Source organism: Siphateles boraxobius, unplaced genomic scaffold (genome assembly GCF_051911475.1).
Source record: "Siphateles boraxobius isolate OS27281-9 unplaced genomic scaffold, OSU_SipBor_1 53, whole genome shotgun sequence".
In the NCBI taxonomy this organism is placed as follows: Eukaryota; Metazoa; Chordata; class Actinopteri; order Cypriniformes; family Leuciscidae; genus Siphateles; species Siphateles boraxobius.
Window position 1 is genome coordinate 2846566 of NW_027509175.1, and position 22658 is coordinate 2869223.

Consider the following 22658-nt stretch of genomic DNA (forward strand, 5'->3'; position numbering starts at 1 on the left):
CATTGTTGCAGAAGTCAAAGTCACTTCTCTCTGTGTCGCCCCTACCGTCTGTGAGACATCTAGTGTCAGAAGAGACTTGAGCTGGATTTTGATAATAAGGTTAAGACTATACTTTCAGGGATCATTTCTATAGTTTTTAACTTGGAAGTGCATTTCTAAAGTGATGAGTCTCCCAACCCACGATGAAGAGCTTTGATACTCTTTTCTGAGCGTGAATCGGGTGTAGAGTAATGATTTACTTCATAAACTCTGCATCATTGATGAACGTTCCTCATTGTATTATATGGTGAGGAGGAAACGGGTATGATCAGAGTGGTTCTTTCAAATTTGTACAAAATAGAAAGTTCGAAAATACTTAGAAGATGATAATAATTAATGTATTACCTTAGTATAGGAGTAATGTTTACTTGTTCTTGGCTGGTTTAATTGCTGAACTGTGACCATGTTAAAACTTGTAATTGCTGATTCTGAAGCATTGAATTAATGTTCTAATTGTTTTTTTATACATGACTATCATGACTGATTTTTTTTGCTCATAGTTATAGTTGAAAAAAAAGCATTGCTAAATATTCACCTGACATTAATCAATCTGCCTAATTTGGAACAGATTTAAGACTATAAATCCCATTGTTGCAGAAGTCAAAGTCACTTCTCTCTGTGTCGTCCCTACCGTCTGTGAGACATCTAGTGTCAGAAGAGACTTGAGCTGGGTTTTATTAATAAGGTTAAGACTATACTTACAGGGATCATTTCTGTAGTTTTTAGCCTGGAAGTGCATTTCTAAAGTGATGAGTCTCCCAACCCACGATGAAGAGCTTTGATACTCTTTTCTGAGCGTGAATCGGGTGTAGAGTAATGATTTACTTCACAAGCTCTGCATCATTGATGAATGTTCCTCATTGTATTATATGGTGAGGAGGAAAGGAATATGATAGTGATGGGATTTATGGCTCTTTGAGGGGCTCCGGATCTTGGCGATCCGTTCCTTTCAAAGAGCCGTTCAAAAGAACGGCTCTTTGGCTCTTTTTAAATATTTAGTCAGTTTTAAGAAGCTAGCTTGGGGGCATCTCAGTTTATCCTGGAAATAATCACTGAGAGGAATGATGAGGTGAGATTTGTAGTCAAATAATTAAAACTCAGATATCACACACCATCTGAGTTTGAATTATTCTGAAATATTATTACCTCATTTGTCATGTGTGGACTATATTCCATAGGGTTGCACAACATCCCTCTGCTTAGAAAGTGACATCACTATTTTGGATTTACCTTTAGTACAAAGTGTGTGTATGTGTAAAGCGCGCGCTGACTTATGTTATTCATACAATACCTACTCACAAATAAACATCAAAAACAAAGCCGGCTGCAATGAATTTCTGTGCAAAACAGCTTTTACTACAAACACTAACACTTCCACACAAGAACATTGTTATCACACAAGAGGATAACGTAGGTATTTTTTTTCCACTGGAGTAGGCCTACTCACGTAAAGGATGCGCGCGTGCGCGTGCACAACTACTATCATCATGCTGTTAGGCAGTAGCAGCCCTGCGCTGGGTGCGCCCCTTCCCCTATAACTGAGGAGCTAATTTGTGTGCATCTGTATGAAACACGCATAGGAAAAAAAGAACGACAGAAAGAACGGCTCCCCTCCAGCCGCGACTCGGCTCCCATCGTTCATGTTTATGAGCCGTTCAAAAGAATCGGTTCGTTCGCGAACGTCACAACTCTAGAATATGATCAGAATAGTTCTTTTACATTTCGTAATAGAAAATTTTTACATAAATATGAAAAGACAAAAAGTTATCCATGATCTGGCATGTGAGTAGTTCTTGCTTGTTTTGGTCTGATTTGACTGAGTCGTGACCATGTTAAAAATTATAATTTATGTGCTGTAAACACTCTTTGTAAACATAATCTGAAGCATTAATTTAATCTTTGTTTTATATATACATGACTATCATGACTGATTTTATTGCTCATATTGATAGTATAAAAAACTTTGCTAAATATTCACCCAACATCAGTCAATCTGCGTAATTTTTAACAGATTTAAGACTAAAATCCCATGGTCTCTGAATTCAGATGTCACTTTTCTCATCGCTATAAAGAGACATAAAGGGGTGGTTTCCCGGACAGAGATTAAGCCTAGTGCTAGACTAAAATGGCCCTTTAAACCAGTTTAACAGAAATCTGCTTTCTCTGTCATGACTTTAAATAGTCCTAGATTTAGTTTAGTCCAGAGTTTAATAAACTGATTTCCTGGAGGAAGATTAGAGTTACCCCAAGACTAAATTGAGTCTTAAATTAAACCTACCAGGAGGCAGGTTTAACTTCAGATTAACAATTTGTTTCAAAGAAGACACATGTATTACTAGTATATATATACAGTTGTGGTCAGAATTAATGGCACCCCTGGTAAATATGATCAAAAATTTTCTTTTGATCTTCCATTTAAAACAAATTGCAAAAATCTAACCTTTCATTGAAGTAAAATAATTGAAAGTGGGGGGGAAATCACATTATGAAATAAATGTTTTTCTCCAAAGCACCTTGGCCACAATTATTGGCACCCCTAGAATTTTTTTACGAGTGAAATATTTCTGAAGTATATTTCCATTAATATTTACCTTTTTTTTTTAGCACACCAGGGTGACTAGGAACATAAAATTGTCTTCTTGACTTTTCAAGAATGACTTGTTTCACAGGAGTTTAAATATGAGGAAACACAAAGGCCAACTTCCCTCAATCATCCACCACAATGAGTAAAACCAAAGAATATAGTTCTGATGTGCATTAAAAGATTGTTGAGCATCACAAAATAGAAAGTGGCTGTAAGAAAATAGCTAAAGAATTGAAAATCCCCATTTTAAGCATCAGGGCAATAATTATGAAGTTCCAATCAACTAAAGATGTTACGAATCTTTCAAGTGACAAGTTTCGCACGCTCTCCCTTTTGCACCATATATCTCGTTAAATGTGGAGCAAAACTGACTTGTGCATCTGTAGAGGCAGTGGGCGGAGCCAACATGAATATTCATGAGTTTCCCGGGCATGCTCGTGGAACTGCTCATTTTAGTTCACTCAGAGGTTCCCTCCTCGTTTCTCAGCAGGTTTAATGGGTTATATATATATTTTATAAGGTAAATATAGTTTCAGCGCGAACTTAAACTACAATTGTGTATCGTTTCGTAATGTTCATAATGTTTTTATTAATTTGCACATTTTGTGCATTCGTCAATGACTGAATGATTTCAGGCATTCACTTCGTGTAGGCCTATATAAAGTATTTAGATTCTTGTGTGAGTTTGGGAGATCTCACCACGAGTGGGAGGGAGTGGGGGTCGAGGGAAAGCACAAGAGTGAGTTCAAATGGTTCAATTTCAAAAGAAATGCCTGGAAGTCTGTTTGTAATTAATTATATATATATATATATATATATATATATATATATATATATATATATATGTATATATAATTAATTACAAACAGACTTCCATGCATTTCTTTTCTTTTCTTCCATAGCTGATGTGTGCTGTTCCATATCTGATGTTTATTTAGCTTGCTTAAAAATAATTTTCTCTTGTTTAGTAATTTTTTTTCTGATGCCATTGTTTTCCTTGTATTTGCTTCTCAGTTCCATGCAATTTTTAGCTTTTCTTGGTTCATTCCATGTTTTATAGGCTTACCTCTGTCATGCTAATTCAGATTAGTACAGTTGGTTTTAAATTAATCTGGTTTATTTTAGTTCAGGGCTCCATAGTCCAGGTGTAACTAATCTGTACTTAATCTGTGTTACAGAAAGCCATTTTTTAAGACACGATTAACTATTCTAGATTAAGGCCTACTCCAGGCTTAATTTAAACCCTGTCCGGGAAACCGCCCCATAGAGCCTTAATTTAGGCTTTTATTCACATAACATTGATCAGCGAACATAAACAGAAGCCCAACCAAGCTTGCTAGACATCTAGTGCAAGAATAAACCTCATTTGTTCTCGCTGAAGCTCAAAAGTGCTGCGTAATACGAGAATGGACCTCATTTTTTCTTGCCGAAGCTCAAACACGCAAAATGTAAACAGGAAGTTCAGGCATGTTCGCTTGATGTGCAAGAACCAATGGGATTCATTGCCATCAAGCGAACATGCTTGAGCTTCCGTTTACCACAGCTGATGTGTGAGTTGATGAATGTTTATATGTAAATAAAAGCTTAAATTAAATTTGTTCATCATATAAAGTGATCATGTCTCTTCTGGAAGTTTTGAACTAAACTGCTCAATTGATATGGATTAGTTTTATGATTCCTTTATGAACTTTTTGGAGCATCAAAGTAGTAGTTGTGTAGCTGTCTATGGAGGACAGAAAGCTTTCAGATTTCATAAAAAAAGATTTTCATTTGTGTTCAGAAGATGAAAGAAAATAATCAACATGATGTTCCCTCATGCCCTTAGCCACTTTAGGGACGAAACCAATGATCAAAACTTTACCACCTTTTGCACATCTTCTACAGGTTTTCTGCCCACTAATTGATAGCTCATACTAATCATGTTAAAATGTGTGTATAAAATGATACAACATGCCTTTAAGGAACACTTTATCTTTCAATCATCATTATGGCAGTGGATTATATGTTTTGCCCCTCACAATTAAAACTGCAGAGCTTTGATCATAAAACTAACACGTATTATTGGGAGATACATAGTGACAACTGATATTTATATTTATACAGCCTGCTATACTGTTGTCACTGATGTCATTGATTTACAAGCTATCAGAATTTCAACTTACTTTGAATAAAAATTGCATTAATCCCTCCTTGAGTGTGAGCTCCATATTCTCACTATATGTCACTATAAGGCACTAAAAGCCTGATGTATCAAAAATTATACAAAACATAAAACACATATGCATTTAAAAAAAAGGGGGCTTTACAAGGTCAAAATATTTTAACAGAACTGGTTAAATAAAACAATGTAAATTTTACTGTGCTGATATTAATTATTGTAGATTTTTTTTATTTCAAAAGTTCAACTTTAGGAGTGCATTTGTATTTGTAGTCTTTAATCTTTATAAAATATGCATTTTTATTAAAACCATGTGCATATTGAGAAAAAAGTTTGCTTGATAAAATGCTAACTTAATCTTCAGGCTCATCATTGTCATAGATACGAAAATAAAACATAATAACATGCCATTGCTGCAGATTATATATCATCTAACCAACTGCAATAACTTTACTTTCCGCACAGAAATTTAGAACCATAAGCACAAATATATAAACGTAATTATAAAAAACGACATAAAATAAAGCTAAATTTAAACTTGCACAAATGAGAATAAAATAGTCTCATTGTCTCAACATGTCAATGCTTAAAATTATGTTTGATCTAACCAATAACACATTTTATTTACAGTATACACTAACTACCATTATCAACACTACTACAAATTCTCCAACATTATTTAAAAAGAAAATTAGTCATATGTCCTTCCCAGTTAGAGATGTGTCGTTCTCGAAAGAGCCGGCTTCAAGAGCCAATTCTTTGTAGCAAATGAGAAGAGCCGACTCCCATCGGGAAATCTCTTTTTTTTTGCACGCCATGCGGCCAATCACATAGGAGGACAGACTAGGATCATGCCCTTATGTGAAAGGAAGGGAGACACGCTCAGAAGTTGCGAGTGTAGTGGTACTAGCCAGGTCAGGTGGTACAGGGAGACAGATTTAAATGCTATTGATAAGACTTTTGCCTTTATTTTATGTTTGCTTTGGTTCTGTATTCAATTGTTGAATTAAAGTTATATTAAAATGTTAACTGTTCATGTTAATAATAACTGTGTATTATTTTTGTAACAAAAAAAGCATAAAAAATTAATCTTTGTTTTGTAAAAAAGCTAATTTTGGATAAAATTGAAAAACTATGAGAGATAATTAATAACAAGTAATTTGGGAGCTGGCTCTAAAGCAGTTTAATCAATCTTTAAGGGAAGCCATACATTCTATCATCAATTTAATTACAAAAAATCTTAAAATTCCTGTGATTTATTTATATGCTGAATTTACTATTGTTAATATAACATCTTATAAACCATTCTGATCATACTCCTTTCCTCCTCACCATATAATACAATGAGGAACGTTCATCAATGATGCAGAGCTTATGAAGTAAATCATTACTCTACACCCGATTCACGCTCAGAAAAGAGTATCAAAGCTCTTCATCGTGGGTTGGGAGACTCATCACTTTAGAAATGCACTTCCAAGTTAAAAACTATAGAAATGATCCCTGAAAGTATAGTCTTAACCTTATTATCAAAACCCAGCTCAAGTCCCTTCTGACACTAGATGTCTCACAGACGGTAGGGACGACACAGAGAGAAGTGACTTTGACTTCTGCAACAATGGGATTTATAGTCTTTAATCTGTTCCAAATTAGGCAGATTGATTAATGTCAGATGAATATTTAGCATAGCTTTTTTTTCAACTATAACTATGAGCAAAAAAAATCAGTCATGATGGTCATGTATATAAAACAGTTTGAGCATTAAATTAATACTTCAGATTATGTTTACATAAATTATTTACAGCACACCATGCATAATATTTATTAGTGATGGGCGGATCGATCCTGAAGTATCGATACTTCGATACTGACGTGGTATCGAAAAGGATCGATCCTCACACAAAAATATCGATCCAAATGTGTGTTTTTTTACCAGTAATTTTTTATTAATTTAGCATGCAATTCAGTGCGTAAAATAAGCTTCTAAGTGGAAAAATAAGCGAATGTTAGCGGGTAATTGTGTAGGATAGAACCTTTTCTCCTAGTCATCTGTATACAAGACGAAACCAATCAATCACAGAGAGCGTTCGATGCTGGTGCTTCGCTGAGCTCACAGGCCCAGTGCGTTTGGGAAACGAAGCCTTGCTTAGATGACAGAGAAACAATCGGGAGTTATTTCGCAATAAACAAACCAAAACTGTACATAATGGTTTAAAATGTTGACGTCAGTAAGATCTTTTTAATGAAATTAATATTTTTATTCAACAAGGATCGATACATTAAATTGATCAAAAGTGACAGTCAAGGGTTTTACACTGTAAAAAAAAATCTACTTCATATAAATGCTGTTCTTTCAACTTTGTTCATCAAATAATTCTGCATAAAATGTATCATGGTTTCCAACAAAATATGAAACTGTTTTCAACATTGATAATAATAAGAAATGTTTCCTGAGCAGCAAATCAGCATATTAAAATGAATTATCATCATGACTGGAGTAATGATGCCGAAAATTTAGCTTTGATCACATGAATAAATTACAGTTTACTATGACATAGAAAACAGATAGCCTATGTTAAATTGTTAAATTGTAATATTACAGTTTTTACTAAGAGAAATAAAAATCTTACAGACCCCAAACTTTTGAACAGTAGGCTAGTACTATAATTTGGGTAGTTTTGTAAAAGTCACTGACTAATTAAAAGGGAGTTGAGAGCACAGATCACAAAATATTTAGGCCTAGTAGTCATGAAAACATGTTCAGATTTAGCATATTAATGATGCATTCACCTCATAAATCATGACACACTGCTCTAAGTGCATACAAGTTCAAATGCATGCTTTTAAAATGAAAAAGTATTGGTATCGGTATCGATATCGGCGATATTGGCCCTGTATTTACTTGGTATCGGATCGATACAGAAATTTGCAGTACTGCCCATCACTAATAGTTATCATGATTAAAATTCATCAATGATAACAGACCATAATTGAAAAGCAAATATTACTCATTTCTTGATGTAATGAACACATTTTTGATAGTTCTTCTGTTATTCATATTTTTCTATATTTTACAAATTTATAAAAACCACTCTGATCATACTCCTTTCCTCCTCACTGTATAACACAATGAGAAACGTTCATCAATGATGCAGAGTTTATGAAGTAAATCATTACTCTACACCCGATTCACGCTCAGAAAAGAGTATCAAAGCTCTTCATCGTGGGTTGGGAGACTCATCACTTTAGAAATGCACTTCCAAGTTAAAAACTTTAGAAATGATCCCTGAAAGTATAGTCTTGACCTCATTAATAAAACCCAGCTCAAGTCTCTTCTGACACTAGATGTCTCACAGACGGTAGGGATGACACAGAGAGAAGTGACTTTGACTTCTGCAACAATGGTATTTATAGTCTTAAATCTGGTCTAAATTAGGCAGATTGATTAAAAATTCAGGTGAATATTTAGCAAAGCATTTTTTCAACTATAACTATGAGCAAAAAAACTCAGTCTTGTTAGTTATGTATATATAAACAGTTGGAACATTAATTCAATGCTTCAGATTCAGATATTACAGATTTTAGCATAGCCACAATTCAGCAATCAAACCAGTCCAGAACAAGCAAACGTTGCTTCTATACTGGAGCACTGCTTTAATTATTGTCATCACCTATATATTTTTTGAGTTTCTATTTTTCACAAAATTTAAAAAAACCACTCTGATCATACCCCTTTCCTCCTCATCGTATAATACAATGAGGAACGTTCATCAATGATGCAGAGCTTATGAAGTAAATCATTACTCTACACCCGATTCACGCTCAGAAAAGAGTATCAAAGCTCTTCATCGTGGGTTGGGAGACTCATCACTTTAGAAATGCACTTCCAAGTTAAAAACTATAGAAATGATCCCTGAAAGTATAGTCTTAACCTTTATTACCTAAACCCAGCTCAAGTCTCTTCTGACACTAGATGTCTCACAGACGGTGTTCATTAGTTGGTCAATCACACAGTACATGGAACAGCGTTTAGGAAAGTAACAACTAAAGCATTGGTATGTTCATAATCACGGACACTTAAAACATTCATACATAATAGAAATATTGACTAATATCGGTGTACAACTAGTAGACACAATTTCTCTGTTGAAATGAGACATATATTTCAACATGCATGTGCTCACCATTATCACCGATGAGAAAAACAACAACATTCACAACCACATTCGAGTAGAATTTTTAACATTGTTCATTGTTTCGGTTGCATATTTAACTTAAATAATATCACACACTATTTATATTTTACTGTGCAGACAATATAAATAAACTTATTTTATGATCACCTATACAGTTACCCATAATGCACGTCGAACTCTGGGAACAACATGTGACAAAGCAACCAATCAAGAGAGAGCATACGTGTTCCTCAATAAAACGTAACATATAAGCATTTTAGACTTTCGGACACAATGTAATACACACAAACACATATAAATACCAGTTATTATAAATATAAATATATTTGTTGTGATTCTTCGGGGCAATTCGTTTAAATTGTGAATTGGTACATCACTATCAATGTCCGGAGAGAAATCGCCAACTCTGTATAAAGGTTCCGTCAAAAATGAAAGTTGTTTTGAATATGACACATATCACATCTGTTTGTCACATATTATAGGGCTATGTGTTATAATCTGGAAAACTACACTCGCTGTATTCTTAAGACATATGTCTTTAAGCTAAATTCAATAACAAAATACAGACAGCAGCACGTTTCATAAATCACGAACGGGGCAAATAATTGGAACATACGAAAGTCATCCAACCTTTAATGAAAACATAAATGTTCATTCAATTGTAATTTTATGTTTTTGTGTATTTGCTACGTTAAAAAAATATATTTTTGATGATCTAAATCCTAAATCATTCACCTTTATATTTGTCTCAAAAAGGAAAACAACCTATTTCTGAAATGCTTATAATAATATAATAGGGACCTAGCCCACAGACTACATGCAAATTTAATATAGGCCTATAGGTCATGCAGTTTCATTGGAGACAATATTGAACAGTGTTTTCATCTATAGGTATATGGACCACTTTATTGACTTGAATAACATTGTTATGGAATTTCAAGTCTATTTGTCAAGTACTTGAAATACAGTCTTAATGTGCTTAGACTGTGCTGTTAATTGCCTTAGATGGCAAGACAACCTTATACAATCTTTGTACAGCCTGTTCAAAAATAAATAAATTGTATGAGAAAATTTAAAATTACATTTTTTTAATTTTAAGGCAATGATCATCATTGCTACATGAACTAATCTCTTTCAAAAACAAATAACAAAGTATTACCCTTTTCACACAGTATAATTCGGTGCATTTAAACAATCCTGACAGATAACAACGATAAATAAATATGATTAATAGTTTTGTTTGTAATGGGCATGATAAAATGCAAGGTACAATATAGTATAAATATATTTAATAATAATAAATTGTTCAGGGTATCTTACAATAAAAGGCCATAATGAGTAGCTCATCCTGCTTAAAATATCTCCATTAAAAATGCAAGAAAATGATCTCTTTACCCTGCCTGGACACATTTGAGTAACTTCAAAACATTGACAAAAATTGAACTTGTACCAACTGAAACTCAGTTACAAGGCCATCCTCAAGGGTACATGCAAAAAAGATTAATAGCAGATTACAGAACAAAATTTGATCTTGCAGATGTGCAGATACTAGAACATGCAGAGCAGAGCGCTGATTGCAGGGACACTATCCCAATCCAAGTTTCCCAAGGTTTCAAGATCAACAGAGGATGAGGTAGATCTCATGATGGAAAATCTCGCACTATGCCTTCTCTCTCAAACATTTCCAGAGCAGTTTCCTTCTGAGAAATGAAAGCCACATTCCTCGTTCACCTGGTGCAAAGGGGAAATGGAAAAGAGCCAATTAAAAACTTTCACTTATTAAATCAGCATATTTTCCAGTAAAACATACAGAATATAATACAGACAGTAAGATATATACACACACACGTTCAAAACTTTGGGGCCAGTGTGATTTTATTTATTTATTTTTAAAAGAAATAAATACTTTTATTCAGCAAAGTTCCATTAAATTGACTAAAAGTGATGGTAAAAACCTTTACATTGTTACAAGAATTATATTTAAAATAAATGCTATTCTTTTACAGGATAATATTAAGTGGCACAACCATAATAGGTTGTGGAGTAATGATGCTGAAAATTCAGATTTACCATCACAGGAATAGTTTACATTTTAATCTTAGTTAAAAAAATCAACTTGCTTGAATGGTACTTGAACTTTGAAAAGTAGAGGTAGCATGTTTATATATATATATATATATATATATATATATATATATATATATATATATATATATATATGTATATATATATATATATGTATATATATATATATATATATATATATATATATATATATATATATATATATATATATATATATATGTATATATATATATATGTATATATATATATATATATATATATATATATGTATATATATATATATATATATATATATATATATATATATATATATATATATATATATATACTTATATATTACTTATCTGCCCGCCAGTTCCTTCTTCATACAGGATCTAAATGAAGTGAAACGCTCTAAAGCCTTATAGCCCTGCAGGTAGGAAAAAACAAAATGAGAGAATGATTCATTACTTACAGTAGTTGACAAAACTGCATTTTTTTCTTCATTTTTATCAACTATAAACAATAATTGGATTACAAAAAAAAAATAACTTTAAAAAAAATCACAAATTTTCATTAAATAAATCATGCTGCAGAAACAAATTCACTGCAAGCATTGTTCAATATCATAAGAAAATTGTATGCCTATTTGACAGCTGATTTAGGAACTAGGCCTAAATGTTGATAAAAAAAAAAACCTACAGGGATGTTTCATTGTACAGACATGGCTACTGAACACTAGATGGCACTATAGTTGCAGTGATTCTGCCCATCCATACCTCTCTGAATTACACTCAAAACATCAGAATGTATCTAACTGATGTAAATAACTCAGTATGGTAAAGAATGATGTACCTCTTTTTCCCCTACACCTCTTTCTTACCCTGCCTCCACGGTGCAGACGGTCCTTCATTATACCGATGAACTCTTTGTAACTGAGCTGATCATCGTGATCCACATCAAATATCTTGAAAATGGTGTTAACCAGATGACGGGTCAGTTTAAGGCCTGTTGCGACATACACCGCCCGAGCAAACTCATCTGGAAGACGAAGAGTGACACACATTCAGAAGATATAACGAATCTGCTCTACAAAACAAACACTCATTGTGCTGGTAAATGTGCAAATGTGTTTCTAATTAAACATGATCAGCTCATTTTTAGTTTTCTTAATCTCTACAGATTTTGAGTAGAACGTAAAGTATTTGGACCCTTAAGCCACACTTAAGTAAATGCCACTGCGTTAAATAACATGTCAAACCAATATTAAAATTTGTTTCGAAAAATGATATATACAGTGGGCCCAAAAAGCGTGAGACCACTACAAAGAGAAAATGTTTCAATCAAAATGTTCTTATTAGAAAAAACATCCAGCATAACAATCTACATGAAAAGTTGAATAAAAAAAAGGGTCTTAATTTCTTTGTTTTAATGTTTTCTAAAACAATATTTTTTCAAGGTTTAAATTAGATTTTGAATCCCAGATTTTTTATGTGGTCTCGTGACTTTTTGGATCCCACTGCGTATTTTGTATATGTGTTAAATGCTAATATTTGTGAATCCCAATGCATTCACCTTGACCAATGGAACGGCAAGCAAAGTTGTACATCTGCATGGCGATGGCAAAGTCTTCAAGGTTATTGAGAAACTGAAAGAAAGACCTGAACTCTTCGAAGGTGATGCCCTGATCATGAAAAGAAAGAAATGAGCAAAAAGAAACAGAAACATTTGAATCTGAGACATCCGATCTAACAGACACTAACGTTAACTGACGTTACACATTCCTTTCCCTCCAAAGAGGATCTGTAAGAGACATCAAGCAGAATACACAAGTGCCGTTGTCATTTCATTCTCGGGCAAATCGGGTAATGCAATGAAGGACAGAAGAAAATCAACATATTGATAAATGCAAAAGAAATCAGACTCTGTGACACCCATGCTTGTTTGCTGATGCATGTTCAGTTCTTTGTGCTCTGCCACACTGCATACAATGATACATGCAACGATTAAAGGCATGAGTCATTTTGCACAATGTCATAAAATTGTCAGCCAGTCTGAATGCGGAGAAGCAAAAAAACAAACTGCATGACATCATAGACTGGAATCAAAGAGATAACTTACAATTTGACTGACATCAGAACACCAAGAATCTCTTAAATACACAGCTCAAAAGTTTGGGGTCGGTACAATTTTCTCTTATGCTTACCAAGGATGCATTTATTTGATCAAAAATGTAGGAAAAATAGAAATATTGTGAAATATTATTACAATTTATTACAACTTTTTAAATATATTTTAAAGATTAATTTATTCCTGTGGTATTAAAGCTGAATATTCAGCATCATTACCACAGTCTTCAGTGTCACATGATCCTTCAGAAATCATTATAAGATGCTGATTTGGTGCTGAAGAAAACATTTATTATCAATGTGGAAAACAGCTTAATATTTGAAATAGAAATGTGTGTAACAATGTAAATGTCTTTAGGCAATTTTGATCAATTAAATAAGTCCTTAATAATAAAAATGTATTCATTTCTTTCAGGAAAAAAAACCTTCCTGACCCCAAACTTTTGAACAATAGTGTACATTTAAAACTTAAAAGGACCGTTCACCCAAAATTTAAATATGTGCAATAATGTATTCACCCTCATGTTGTTCCAGCCCTGCATCTCTCTTCTGTGAAACATTTTTGAAGAACTTTTAGACAAAATCCAAAATATCTTCTTTTGTGTTCCACAGAAGAAAGTCAGTCATGCAAGTATGACATGAGGGTGCGCAATTGTGTTTTTTTTAATTTAATGCGAGGAATCCTGCAGTATATTCTCCTGTCTGTCAAACCAAATCTATGATTAAATCTTTCACCTGAGGGTGTCAAGATGTATTAACACAGACCTGCTTTTTGGTTATAGAAGAAGATAAAGGGTAATGAGGTAGAAAATACCCTAAACAAACACAGGAAAGGGTTGTCACAGCTATGGTAATCCACATAAACCTCTGGTGAGTTTTTAACATAGTTCTAGTTACACATTAGGTTTAACTGAGAGTTAGGTTTGAGGTCAGGATTTATGTGATGTTTAAAGCTGAATTTTTGTTTGGTTGTGTTGAGGACTTGGTACTCATGGTGGAAAACCATCAAATGCCATACAAGGGAGTTTAGGGTCTATTCTGTGGGAATTCGAGAGGGGGTGAAGTCATTCTAGCCAAATGTACAAACTGCTCAAAGGGGCCCCAAAACCTGATACCCTCAACACAAACAGATCCCTCAGATGGGACTGGGAAAGAGCTAAAAGAAAGCAGTCAGGCATGGAGAAACCTACATCAGGTGACCCTCTATAGAGGGGCAGCATGACAATCTGATTTCAAACACAAACTTTGCCCCAAGCACATACACACACCAAACCCACACAAATACAGTGGGCGAAAAAGTATTTGGACACTTCACTTAAAAAGTAATGGGATTTCTTTATATACATTACAGACTGACAGATAGTAGATGACTAGGTAGACAGGTATGGAGGTAGGTTGGTAGGGTAGGTAGGTTGGTAGACGTACGTAGGTAGACAGGTAGGTAGATAGGGCAGATAGGTAGACAGTTAGGGTAGGTAGGTAGACATGTACAGAGGCAAACAGGTAGATAGGTAGGTAGACAAGTAGACATGTAGGTAGGCAGAAAGGTAGGTAGATAGGGTATGGTAAGTAGGTAAGGTAGGCATGTACGTAGGCAGACAGGTAGGTAGGGCAGGTAGGTAAACTAGTAGGTAGGTTGTTAGGTGTACAGGTAGGTAGGTAGACAGGTAGGCAGGACAGGCACGTTGGATAGGCAGGTAGGAAGGTAGACATTTAGTTAGGCAGACAGACAGGTAGGGTAGGATAGATAGGTAGGCAGGACAGGTAGGTAGGATAGGTAGGTAGAAACATATTGTGGTACTTTCCCACATTTTAAGTATGGATGAAGTGACCAAATAATTTTTGGGGGACACTGTATATCTTAGTATAAATTTGTAAAAATGTTGGAAGGTCTTTCAGAACAAGATAACTTTAGCTGGTTGAAAGTAAATGTGAATTTACTTTCTTGAACGTGTACCACAAGATCAAAGAGAGGGAAAACAATTGAAACACAAAACGAAGGGCATAACAAATCAAAACACAATCTGATCAAGGACTGCGGGGCGACGGATCACTCCGGCAGGGACAAACCTTTGGTTTCTTCTAGTGTGTGATAAACAGAGATAACAGAGAGAATACAGGAAGTTTTTGTACACTGTAATAGAGCTGGAACTTGCTCTGCAACTTGTGCACTTAACAAGACCTTCTTCGACTCCATCATCATTATTTCTGTGTTAGTAAAGATATTAATATATTTTAACAGCAATCATGCCATAATAAAGCATTACAATTCAAATTGCATACAGCAATTCAAAAATCTGATTATGTTCATTAAGTTTTGCATGCTTTTTCAAATGTCTTTGGCCTTGTTCAGACATCCATTTTACATCCAAAATCCATGTTTTGGGGGTGTATCCATCTCAGATACATTTAGAATTTTTGTAATCTGCAAACAATAATATATATATATATAATTTTTTTTTTACCAACCTGATCCAAATCACATTCAAAGGTGGTTGGAAAATGTATTATTATATCTCATGTCATATGTCTTAGTTGTCACACTGGATCATTTGTCTATAACTGTTTCACCCACTCTTTCTTTTATAAAACTATTGGCATTTTGGTATATAGCTGATTTGAGACTACAGGTGAGTGATTTTGGACAGCTTATTTATTAATCCGTGGAATACAATTATACCTCCAGTGCTTACATTACTAATTTACTCGTATTACTTACTGTAGCAAATGCATCATTACTACAGTAATCACTAATCGGTGTAGATATACTGGACATTGACGACAGTATCTGAACAAACGGATTAGATTTCATCACTTATAAAATGACAGTCAATCCTAAATATTGGATTAATGTGCAGTTTGAACAAAGCCTGTTTTTTTTCAAGAACTAATATAATTGACATAATAGCACCACGCAACAAAGAGACATAATATAACATTTGTGTCAAGATATTTTAACATGAGATATTATGTTTAAAAACAAGATATTAAAACAACCAAGTCTGGGAAATTCTAGTTCCACTTTACTGCAAAGTGTGGGTTTGACACTTGGTTCTTAAATAAACATGGTAATATAAAGAAAGATGCAGCATAAAAGGGTTTAGTCGCATGTGTTGTGGAGAGGTGAGAATAGAGGGGCTATAAGACTAAATGGCAGTTCACATGCAAGTGTCACACTCAAGGGTGAATGACTACTCAAAGTGTGGGAATGTGTGCATTTTGGGGCTGGATCACAGAATTATAGACATGGAACACATGTATGCGAGTGGACAAAATGAATTTGTTGTAGTATTTTTAAGATGATAAATTTCCTTGTGGAATTTGAGATTGAGATTTGAACCAGTAACCTTCTTTCATTTTTCAAGCGGTTGAGAGGAGGGGTAACATGGATCAGGGGTGAAAGTGTGAGCGTGGGGGAGGTGGGCGTCACAGTTGTCCTACACCTTCTTTTGAGATGAAGTTAGTGGCTAGGCGACGTTACTCATTACCTTCTCATCTGGTATGCACTGCCGCACATTCTCCAGATAGCTGCGTATATCCTCTACGTTAGTGTAGCGCAGCAAGATGCGTGCAAAATCCTCCTCACTGATGGTGGTCATGCCTTTAGAATAGGTCAGGAACTCAATCTCCAACATCTCAGTTTGCAGGTTATCCATAAATCTGAAAACAATGACCGCAATAAGAGTTAAAGAATTAAAATCCCTAAAGAGTTTAAACAACATTGCTTTTTGCCCAATTTTTAAAAAAAATAAAACTTGATACTGTTAACAGAACACCTTGCATCTCAGCTGGAGTTGGGCCTGTGTGCCAGGATGTTGCTATGTTGTTGTTACTAGGGTGTATTGCAGGTGGTTTCTATGATGGCCACGCGTCTTTATGATATTCAAGTTCCTAAATATGGCTTTGTATGTAATTCTTCAATGGGATTTTTTTTATCTGCCTCAATATATGTGAGAAAAAACCCTGTTTGGCTAACCCTGTACGAATTTCTGTCAGATTTTCTTCCAGACTGTGGAACCATTGGCGAACATGTCTGTATGTTAGACACTGTACATTGTGGAAGGTTTAGTATTTTCATGTTTTACTCTGTGTGTTTTATTGTGTTATGGATCCCCCTGGGTCTGAAATAAAGTTTATACACCACAGAAGTACAAACAAAATGTCCTGTCACTTATAGTGACTGTTTATAACAAATGACATATTACATTGACTAATATTCATAATTTTTGGATCAGAAAGATTTTTTTTGAAAGAAATTATTAGTTTTATTCAGCAAGAATGCATTAAAAAAAGTGACAGCAAAACAATGATAATGTTAAACTGATAATGTAAAGCTTTCTATTTCAAATAAATGCTGTTCTTTTGAACTCGCTGAAAATAATGTATCACTGTTTTCACAAAAATATTAAGTATAGCACAACTGTTCTCAACTTAATGAGGAATGTTTCTTGAGCAGCAATTCAGCATATTAGAATGATTTCTGAAGGATCATGTGACACAGAAGACTGAAATAATGATGCTGAAAATTCAGCTTAACCATCACAGGAATAAATACATTTCTTAAAAACAGAACACACTTATTGTCACATTCACCTCCTTCATCGTCTGTGTCTTCACTACACTTCCCAGAATCCCCTGTCATCATCACCTGCACCTGTGCCTCATCACCCTCATCATCATCATCACCGTCACCTGTTGTCCTTGTCATTATCTGTGTATCTAAGTTCCCCTCTCACTCCTTTTCATGGCTGGTTATTGTTTGTGCACTAGCACACTGTTCTGTTTGTTTGGGTATTTACTTATTGGAATAAAACCTTTGCTATTTTGTAACTTCGCCTACCTTCATCTTCTTCATCCACCCGAGGACGTTACAGAATAACCAGCCCAACAAAGAGTCAGCATGGGAATTCTTCTCTACCCGGTTAACCCAGCTCACTCTCTACTCACCACTTTCCAAAATGGATTGTCTATAGAGGATTACATCGCCGAGTTCCTGGAACTCTCTACTGGGGTAAGCTGGTCAGATGATGTCTTTAAATCTGCCTTTTGGTTGGGCTTAGACAGTCATCTGTACCAGCAAGCCCCAGCAGCAGCTTTTCCAGGAACCTTCGCCAGTTACCTCGATCATGTGTTGTGGTTGAGTGGGTCAGCCTTCACCGTTGGTGAGGCTGAAGATGACATCACCACTCAATCACACCCACCAGCCATCTTCACCACGCCACCCATCATCATCCGGAATTCAGTCTATGGAAGACCAGGGTTGATTTCCAGCGTGGCTGATCTCCCGCTGATGTCAGTGTGTGCTGCCAAATGGGCCATCCAGCCAGAGTCTCGTCCCATCCAGCACAGAGCCTTCACCGCTGGTCCCGTCCAGCACAGAGCCTTCACCGCTGGTCCCGTCCAGAACAGAGCCTTCACCGCTGGTCCCGTCCAGCACAGAGCCTTCAACGCTGGTCCCGTCCAGCACAGAGCCTTCACCGCTGGTCCCGTCCAGCACAGAGCCTTCACCGCTGGTCCCGTCCAGCACAGAGCCTTCACCGCTGGTCCCGTCCAGCACAGAGCCTTCACCGCTGGTCCCGTCCAGCACAGAGCCTTCACCGCTGGTCCCGTCCAGCACAGAGCCTTCACCCCTGGTCCCGTCCAGCACAGAGCCTTCACCGCTGGTCCCGTCCAGCCCAGAGCCTTCACCGCTGGTCCGTCCAGCCCAGAGCCTTCACCGCTGGTCCCGTCCAGCCCAGAGCCTTCACCGCTGGTCCCGTCCAGCCCAGAGCCTTCACCGCTGGTCCCGTCCAGCCCAGAGCCTTCACCGCTGGTCCCGTCCAGCCCAGAGCCTTCACCGCTGGTCCCGTCCAGCCCAGAGCCTTCACCGCTGGTCCCGTCCAGCCCAGAGCCTTCACCGCTGGTCCCGTCCAGCCCAGAGCCTTCACCGCTGGTCCCGTCCAGCCCAGAGCCTTCACCGCTGGTCCCGTCCAGCCCAGAGCCTTCACCGCTGGTCCCGTCCAGCCCAGAGCCTTCACCGCTGGTCCCGTCCAGCAGAGAGCCTTCACCGCTGGTCCCGTCCAGCAGAGAGCCTTCACCGCTGGTCCCGTCCAGCAGAGAGCCTTCACCGCTGGTCCCGTCCAGCAGAGAGCCTTCACCGCTGGTCCCGTCCAGCAGAGAGCCTTCACCGCTGGACCCGTCCAGCACAGAGCCTTCGCCGCTGGTCCCGTCCAGCACAGAGCCTTCGCCGCTGGTCCCGTCCAGCACAGAGCCCTCGCCGCTGTCCCGTCCAGCACAGAGCCCTCGCCGCTGGTCCCGTCCAGCACAGAGCCTTCGCCGCTGGTCCCGTCCAGCACAGAGCCTTCGCCGCTGGTCCCGTCCAGCACAGAGCCTTCGCCGCTGGTCCCGTTCAGCACAGAGCCTTCGCCGCTGGTCCCGTCCAGCACAGAGCCTTCGCCGCTGGTCCCGTCCAGCACAGAGCCTTCGCCGCTGGTCCCGTCCAGCACAGAGCCTTCGCCGCTGGTCCCGTCCAGCACAGAGCCTTCGCCGCTGGTCACGTCCAGCACAGAGCCTTCGCCGCTGGTCCTCGTCCAGAGTCCGGACGAGAAGGACTTAATTGACTTTTTTACTGAGCCTTCGCCACTGGTCCCGTCCAGCCCAGAGCCCTCGCCACTGACGCCGTTCAGCCCAGAGACTACTTCACCGAGTGTTCCGACCAGTCCAGAGACCTCTTCACCGCTGGTTCCGACCAGTCCAGAGACCTCTTCACCGCTGGTTCCGACCAGTCCAGAGACCTCTTAACCGCTGGTTCCGACCAGTCCAGAGACCTCTTCACCGCGGGTTCCGACCAGTCCAGAGACCTCTTCACCGCTGGTTCCGACCAGTCCAGAGACCTCTTCACCGCTGGTTCCGACCAGTCCAAAGACCTCTTCACCGCTGGTTCCGATCAGTCCAGAGACCTCTTCACCGCTGAGTCCGTCCTATCCAGAGGCTGTCACTCACCCCAAGTATTTTTTGGGGGGGGGGGGGGGGGGGGGCAGTAGGCCCTCGCTGTGGGCGCCCAAGGGCCCACGGTCACCCGAAAAATCCACTCCGCTATGGCCAGCCGAAGGGTCTTCACTGCCACGCCCACCCGAAGGGTCTTCACTGCCATGGCCACCCGCTGGGTCTTCACTGCCAAGGCCACCCGATGGGTCTTCACTGCCACGGCCACCCGAAGGGTCTTCTCTGCCACGGCCACCCGAAGGGTCTTCTCTGCCACGGCCACCCAAAGGGTCTTCTCCGCCACGGCCACCCGAAGGGTCTTCTCCGCCACGGCCACCCGAAGGGTCTTCTCCGCCACGGCCACCCGAAGGGTCTTCTCCGCCACGGCCACCCGAAGGGTCTTCTCCGCCACGGCCACCAGAAGGGTCTTCTCCGCCACGGCCACCCGAAGGGTCGTCTCCGCCACGGCCACCCGAAGGGTGTAATATTTCTCATTATTACTGTTCCACTGTGTTGAAAAAAATCAACGCAGTCCTGGTGAGCATTAGAGACTTTTTTAAAAACTTTAAAATATCTTACCAACCTCAAACTTTAGTACATTTTTGTCATTTAATCACATCACATCCTGTTAACTAACATCACACAAGCTGTTAACTAACTTCAGCATTACTTTCTACATGCTCGACGGATATAATTTCCTACGTATCTTTCCATGTCTAGTGGATGAATATGAATAAGTGCCATGTTTTTAGAGCTTTTTACACACAAGTCGTCATACCTGTAGAAGTCGTCAAAAGTCAGCTCCGCCTTCCCCTTCTTGCCAAAGAAATGCACGAGCAGAGTGGTGTCAATCATCATGTTCTCATCCGCACGCTGCGATTGAGGAGTGGTGGTAAAGAGAGCAAAACAAGAAAGAAGAAACTATGACAAAAAAATCAAGCTGTTTTTGAAATAAGAAAGCAGTCCTTCATAGGCTTGCCGGGCCATTCAAAGTACCAGCCATCCAGTGCCTGAAAGTGTGCATCCATTTATATTGTCTCCCCTAGCCCACAGAGGACATGTTCTGAGTTGACATGCAGATCTTTATGCCATTAGTGGGTGAGAATGGCATGAAGACTGTATATTAGACTGAAACAGGAACACAAACAAATGTATATGCAATGATACACAGAAATACACACAAACATGCCAGTTGTGTAGTGTACATACAGAGACCCTGTAAACACCTGGTATATTCAATTACCCCTGAATGGTGTTTAAAAGGGCCATTCACAAAATCTTTTGGAGTCTATTTGTTTATAGTGATCGGAATTTAATACCAGGTGTAAATGGGGTTGAGCTGGTATTGGACATGAACAAAGACATGACAGCAAAACCACACAAAGCATCCACATCCCATGCATTTCTGCGGCAACTATCTGCAGAGATTTATGAAAGAAATGCACACGTGAGCAGATTCCACCTTTCCTTCTCTGGACAGAATCTTTTATTTTTTTAAACTCAACACTAATGTTGAAGATCAATTTGAGTGATCTTACAAGTGTCAAAATTGCTTTTTCAGTGGAGCTCAGTAAAAGGCGTTCATTCACCAGTTAAACGAACAAAAAAAGGCGGCATGGCATTCAAAAAAACTTGAAGAAGGTGGCTGAAAGGTGCAAGGCCAGATTAGGTCGTATTTTGTTTTCTCTACCCATGCTTCACCCTCATCTGCAAGAGGAGCCTATCATGCTGAAACTAGGTAAAACCAGGCATAAACTCCAAACAGCTCTTTGTCCCTGGTTACGGGCCACTGTGCAATGAAGCGAGCCAGAATGCAAGTCCATGCCACTGCTGTACCTCTAGCTTAAAATCCTATCCATGAAGATACAATCAGAGGAAAGTTACAAAGAGAGAAAGAATGATTCTGTTTCACTAGCCAGATTGTCTCAGAGACATATTGCACATACTTGGTGTTGTATCAACACAATGTTAAAAAATAGCAATCAAACAAACAAACAAATAAATAAATCAAAGTTATCAAACTGTTCTGGTAGGCCTGATTAATATAGGGTGGAAATGTTACTGTTTAATCCCAACGGTATGGAAGCCTGTTTCAAAACAAAACAAAACAAATGTGAAATACCATTTAAAATAATAAAATAAAATATATCACAGTTATGATTAATAAAGCATATTTATTTTAGTTACAAAGTAACCAGATTCACAAAGGATGTTCCAAAAATATATATACAGTAAAAATGGTGTCTACTAAAAATACCTTGTTTTAGCTAAATTCGAAGGCAGCATCATATACATCTACATACACTGGAACTTATATACTCATATATTTAATTAAATACTGAAAACATTTGGGGGAAAAAAGCAGTTCCACCTAATTAAAACACACTATTTCATCGAACATTTGTATGTGCTAAATTTTTGTATATACTGTAACGTTGCAACTATGCTGGAAACAGCTGTAAGTGTTGGACGGAGGAGCATTATATATTTTATGACCAACATGGTGCAAATCCATACTGACAATATAT

At 37.9% G+C, this 22658-nt stretch overlaps 1 protein-coding gene and 5 non-coding genes across 10 annotated transcripts in view; 2 read left to right on the top strand and 4 right to left on the bottom strand.

The window, feature by feature from the left end:
• Nucleotides 1-102: 102 nt before the first annotated feature.
• Nucleotides 103-317, top strand: LOC143714319 (small nucleolar RNA U3). The gene has a single exon (XR_013195452.1). It is a non-coding gene; the product is annotated as a small nucleolar RNA U3 (small nucleolar RNA).
• A 410-nt stretch (nucleotides 318-727) lies between these two features.
• LOC143714323 (small nucleolar RNA U3) lies at nucleotides 728-942 on the top strand. The gene has a single exon (XR_013195455.1). It is a non-coding gene; the product is annotated as a small nucleolar RNA U3 (small nucleolar RNA).
• A 5140-nt stretch (nucleotides 943-6082) lies between these two features.
• Nucleotides 6083-6297, bottom strand: LOC143714321 (small nucleolar RNA U3). The gene has a single exon (XR_013195453.1). It is a non-coding gene; the product is annotated as a small nucleolar RNA U3 (small nucleolar RNA).
• Nucleotides 6298-7865: 1568 nt separating this feature from the next.
• Nucleotides 7866-8080, bottom strand: LOC143714318 (small nucleolar RNA U3). Its single transcript, XR_013195451.1, has one exon. It is a non-coding gene; the product is annotated as a small nucleolar RNA U3 (small nucleolar RNA).
• Nucleotides 8081-8492: 412 nt separating this feature from the next.
• On the bottom strand, nucleotides 8493-8707 carry LOC143714317 (small nucleolar RNA U3). Its single transcript, XR_013195450.1, has one exon. It is a non-coding gene; the product is annotated as a small nucleolar RNA U3 (small nucleolar RNA).
• Nucleotides 8708-9852: 1145 nt separating this feature from the next.
• Nucleotides 9853-22658, bottom strand: part of micu3a (mitochondrial calcium uptake family, member 3a) — a 30526-nt gene continuing 17720 nt past the window's right edge. For 3 of the 5 annotated variants that reach the window (XM_077205023.1, XM_077205025.1, XM_077205027.1), the window contains 6 exons: nucleotides 20909-21003; nucleotides 16656-16827; nucleotides 12614-12722; nucleotides 11922-12079; nucleotides 11404-11468; nucleotides 10568-10708 (listed from right to left, as the gene is read on the bottom strand). In XM_077205023.1, coding sequence (XP_077061138.1) covers nucleotides 10702-10708; nucleotides 11404-11468; nucleotides 11922-12079; nucleotides 12614-12722; nucleotides 16656-16827; nucleotides 20909-21003 — 606 coding nt within the window. In that variant the 3' untranslated portion in view covers nucleotides 10568-10701. Of the gene's footprint in view, nucleotides 10709-11399; nucleotides 11469-11921; nucleotides 12080-12613; nucleotides 12723-16655; nucleotides 16828-20908; nucleotides 21004-22658 lie in introns of all 5 variants that reach the window. The other 2 variants (XM_077205024.1, XM_077205026.1) reach the window with 1 other exon arrangement.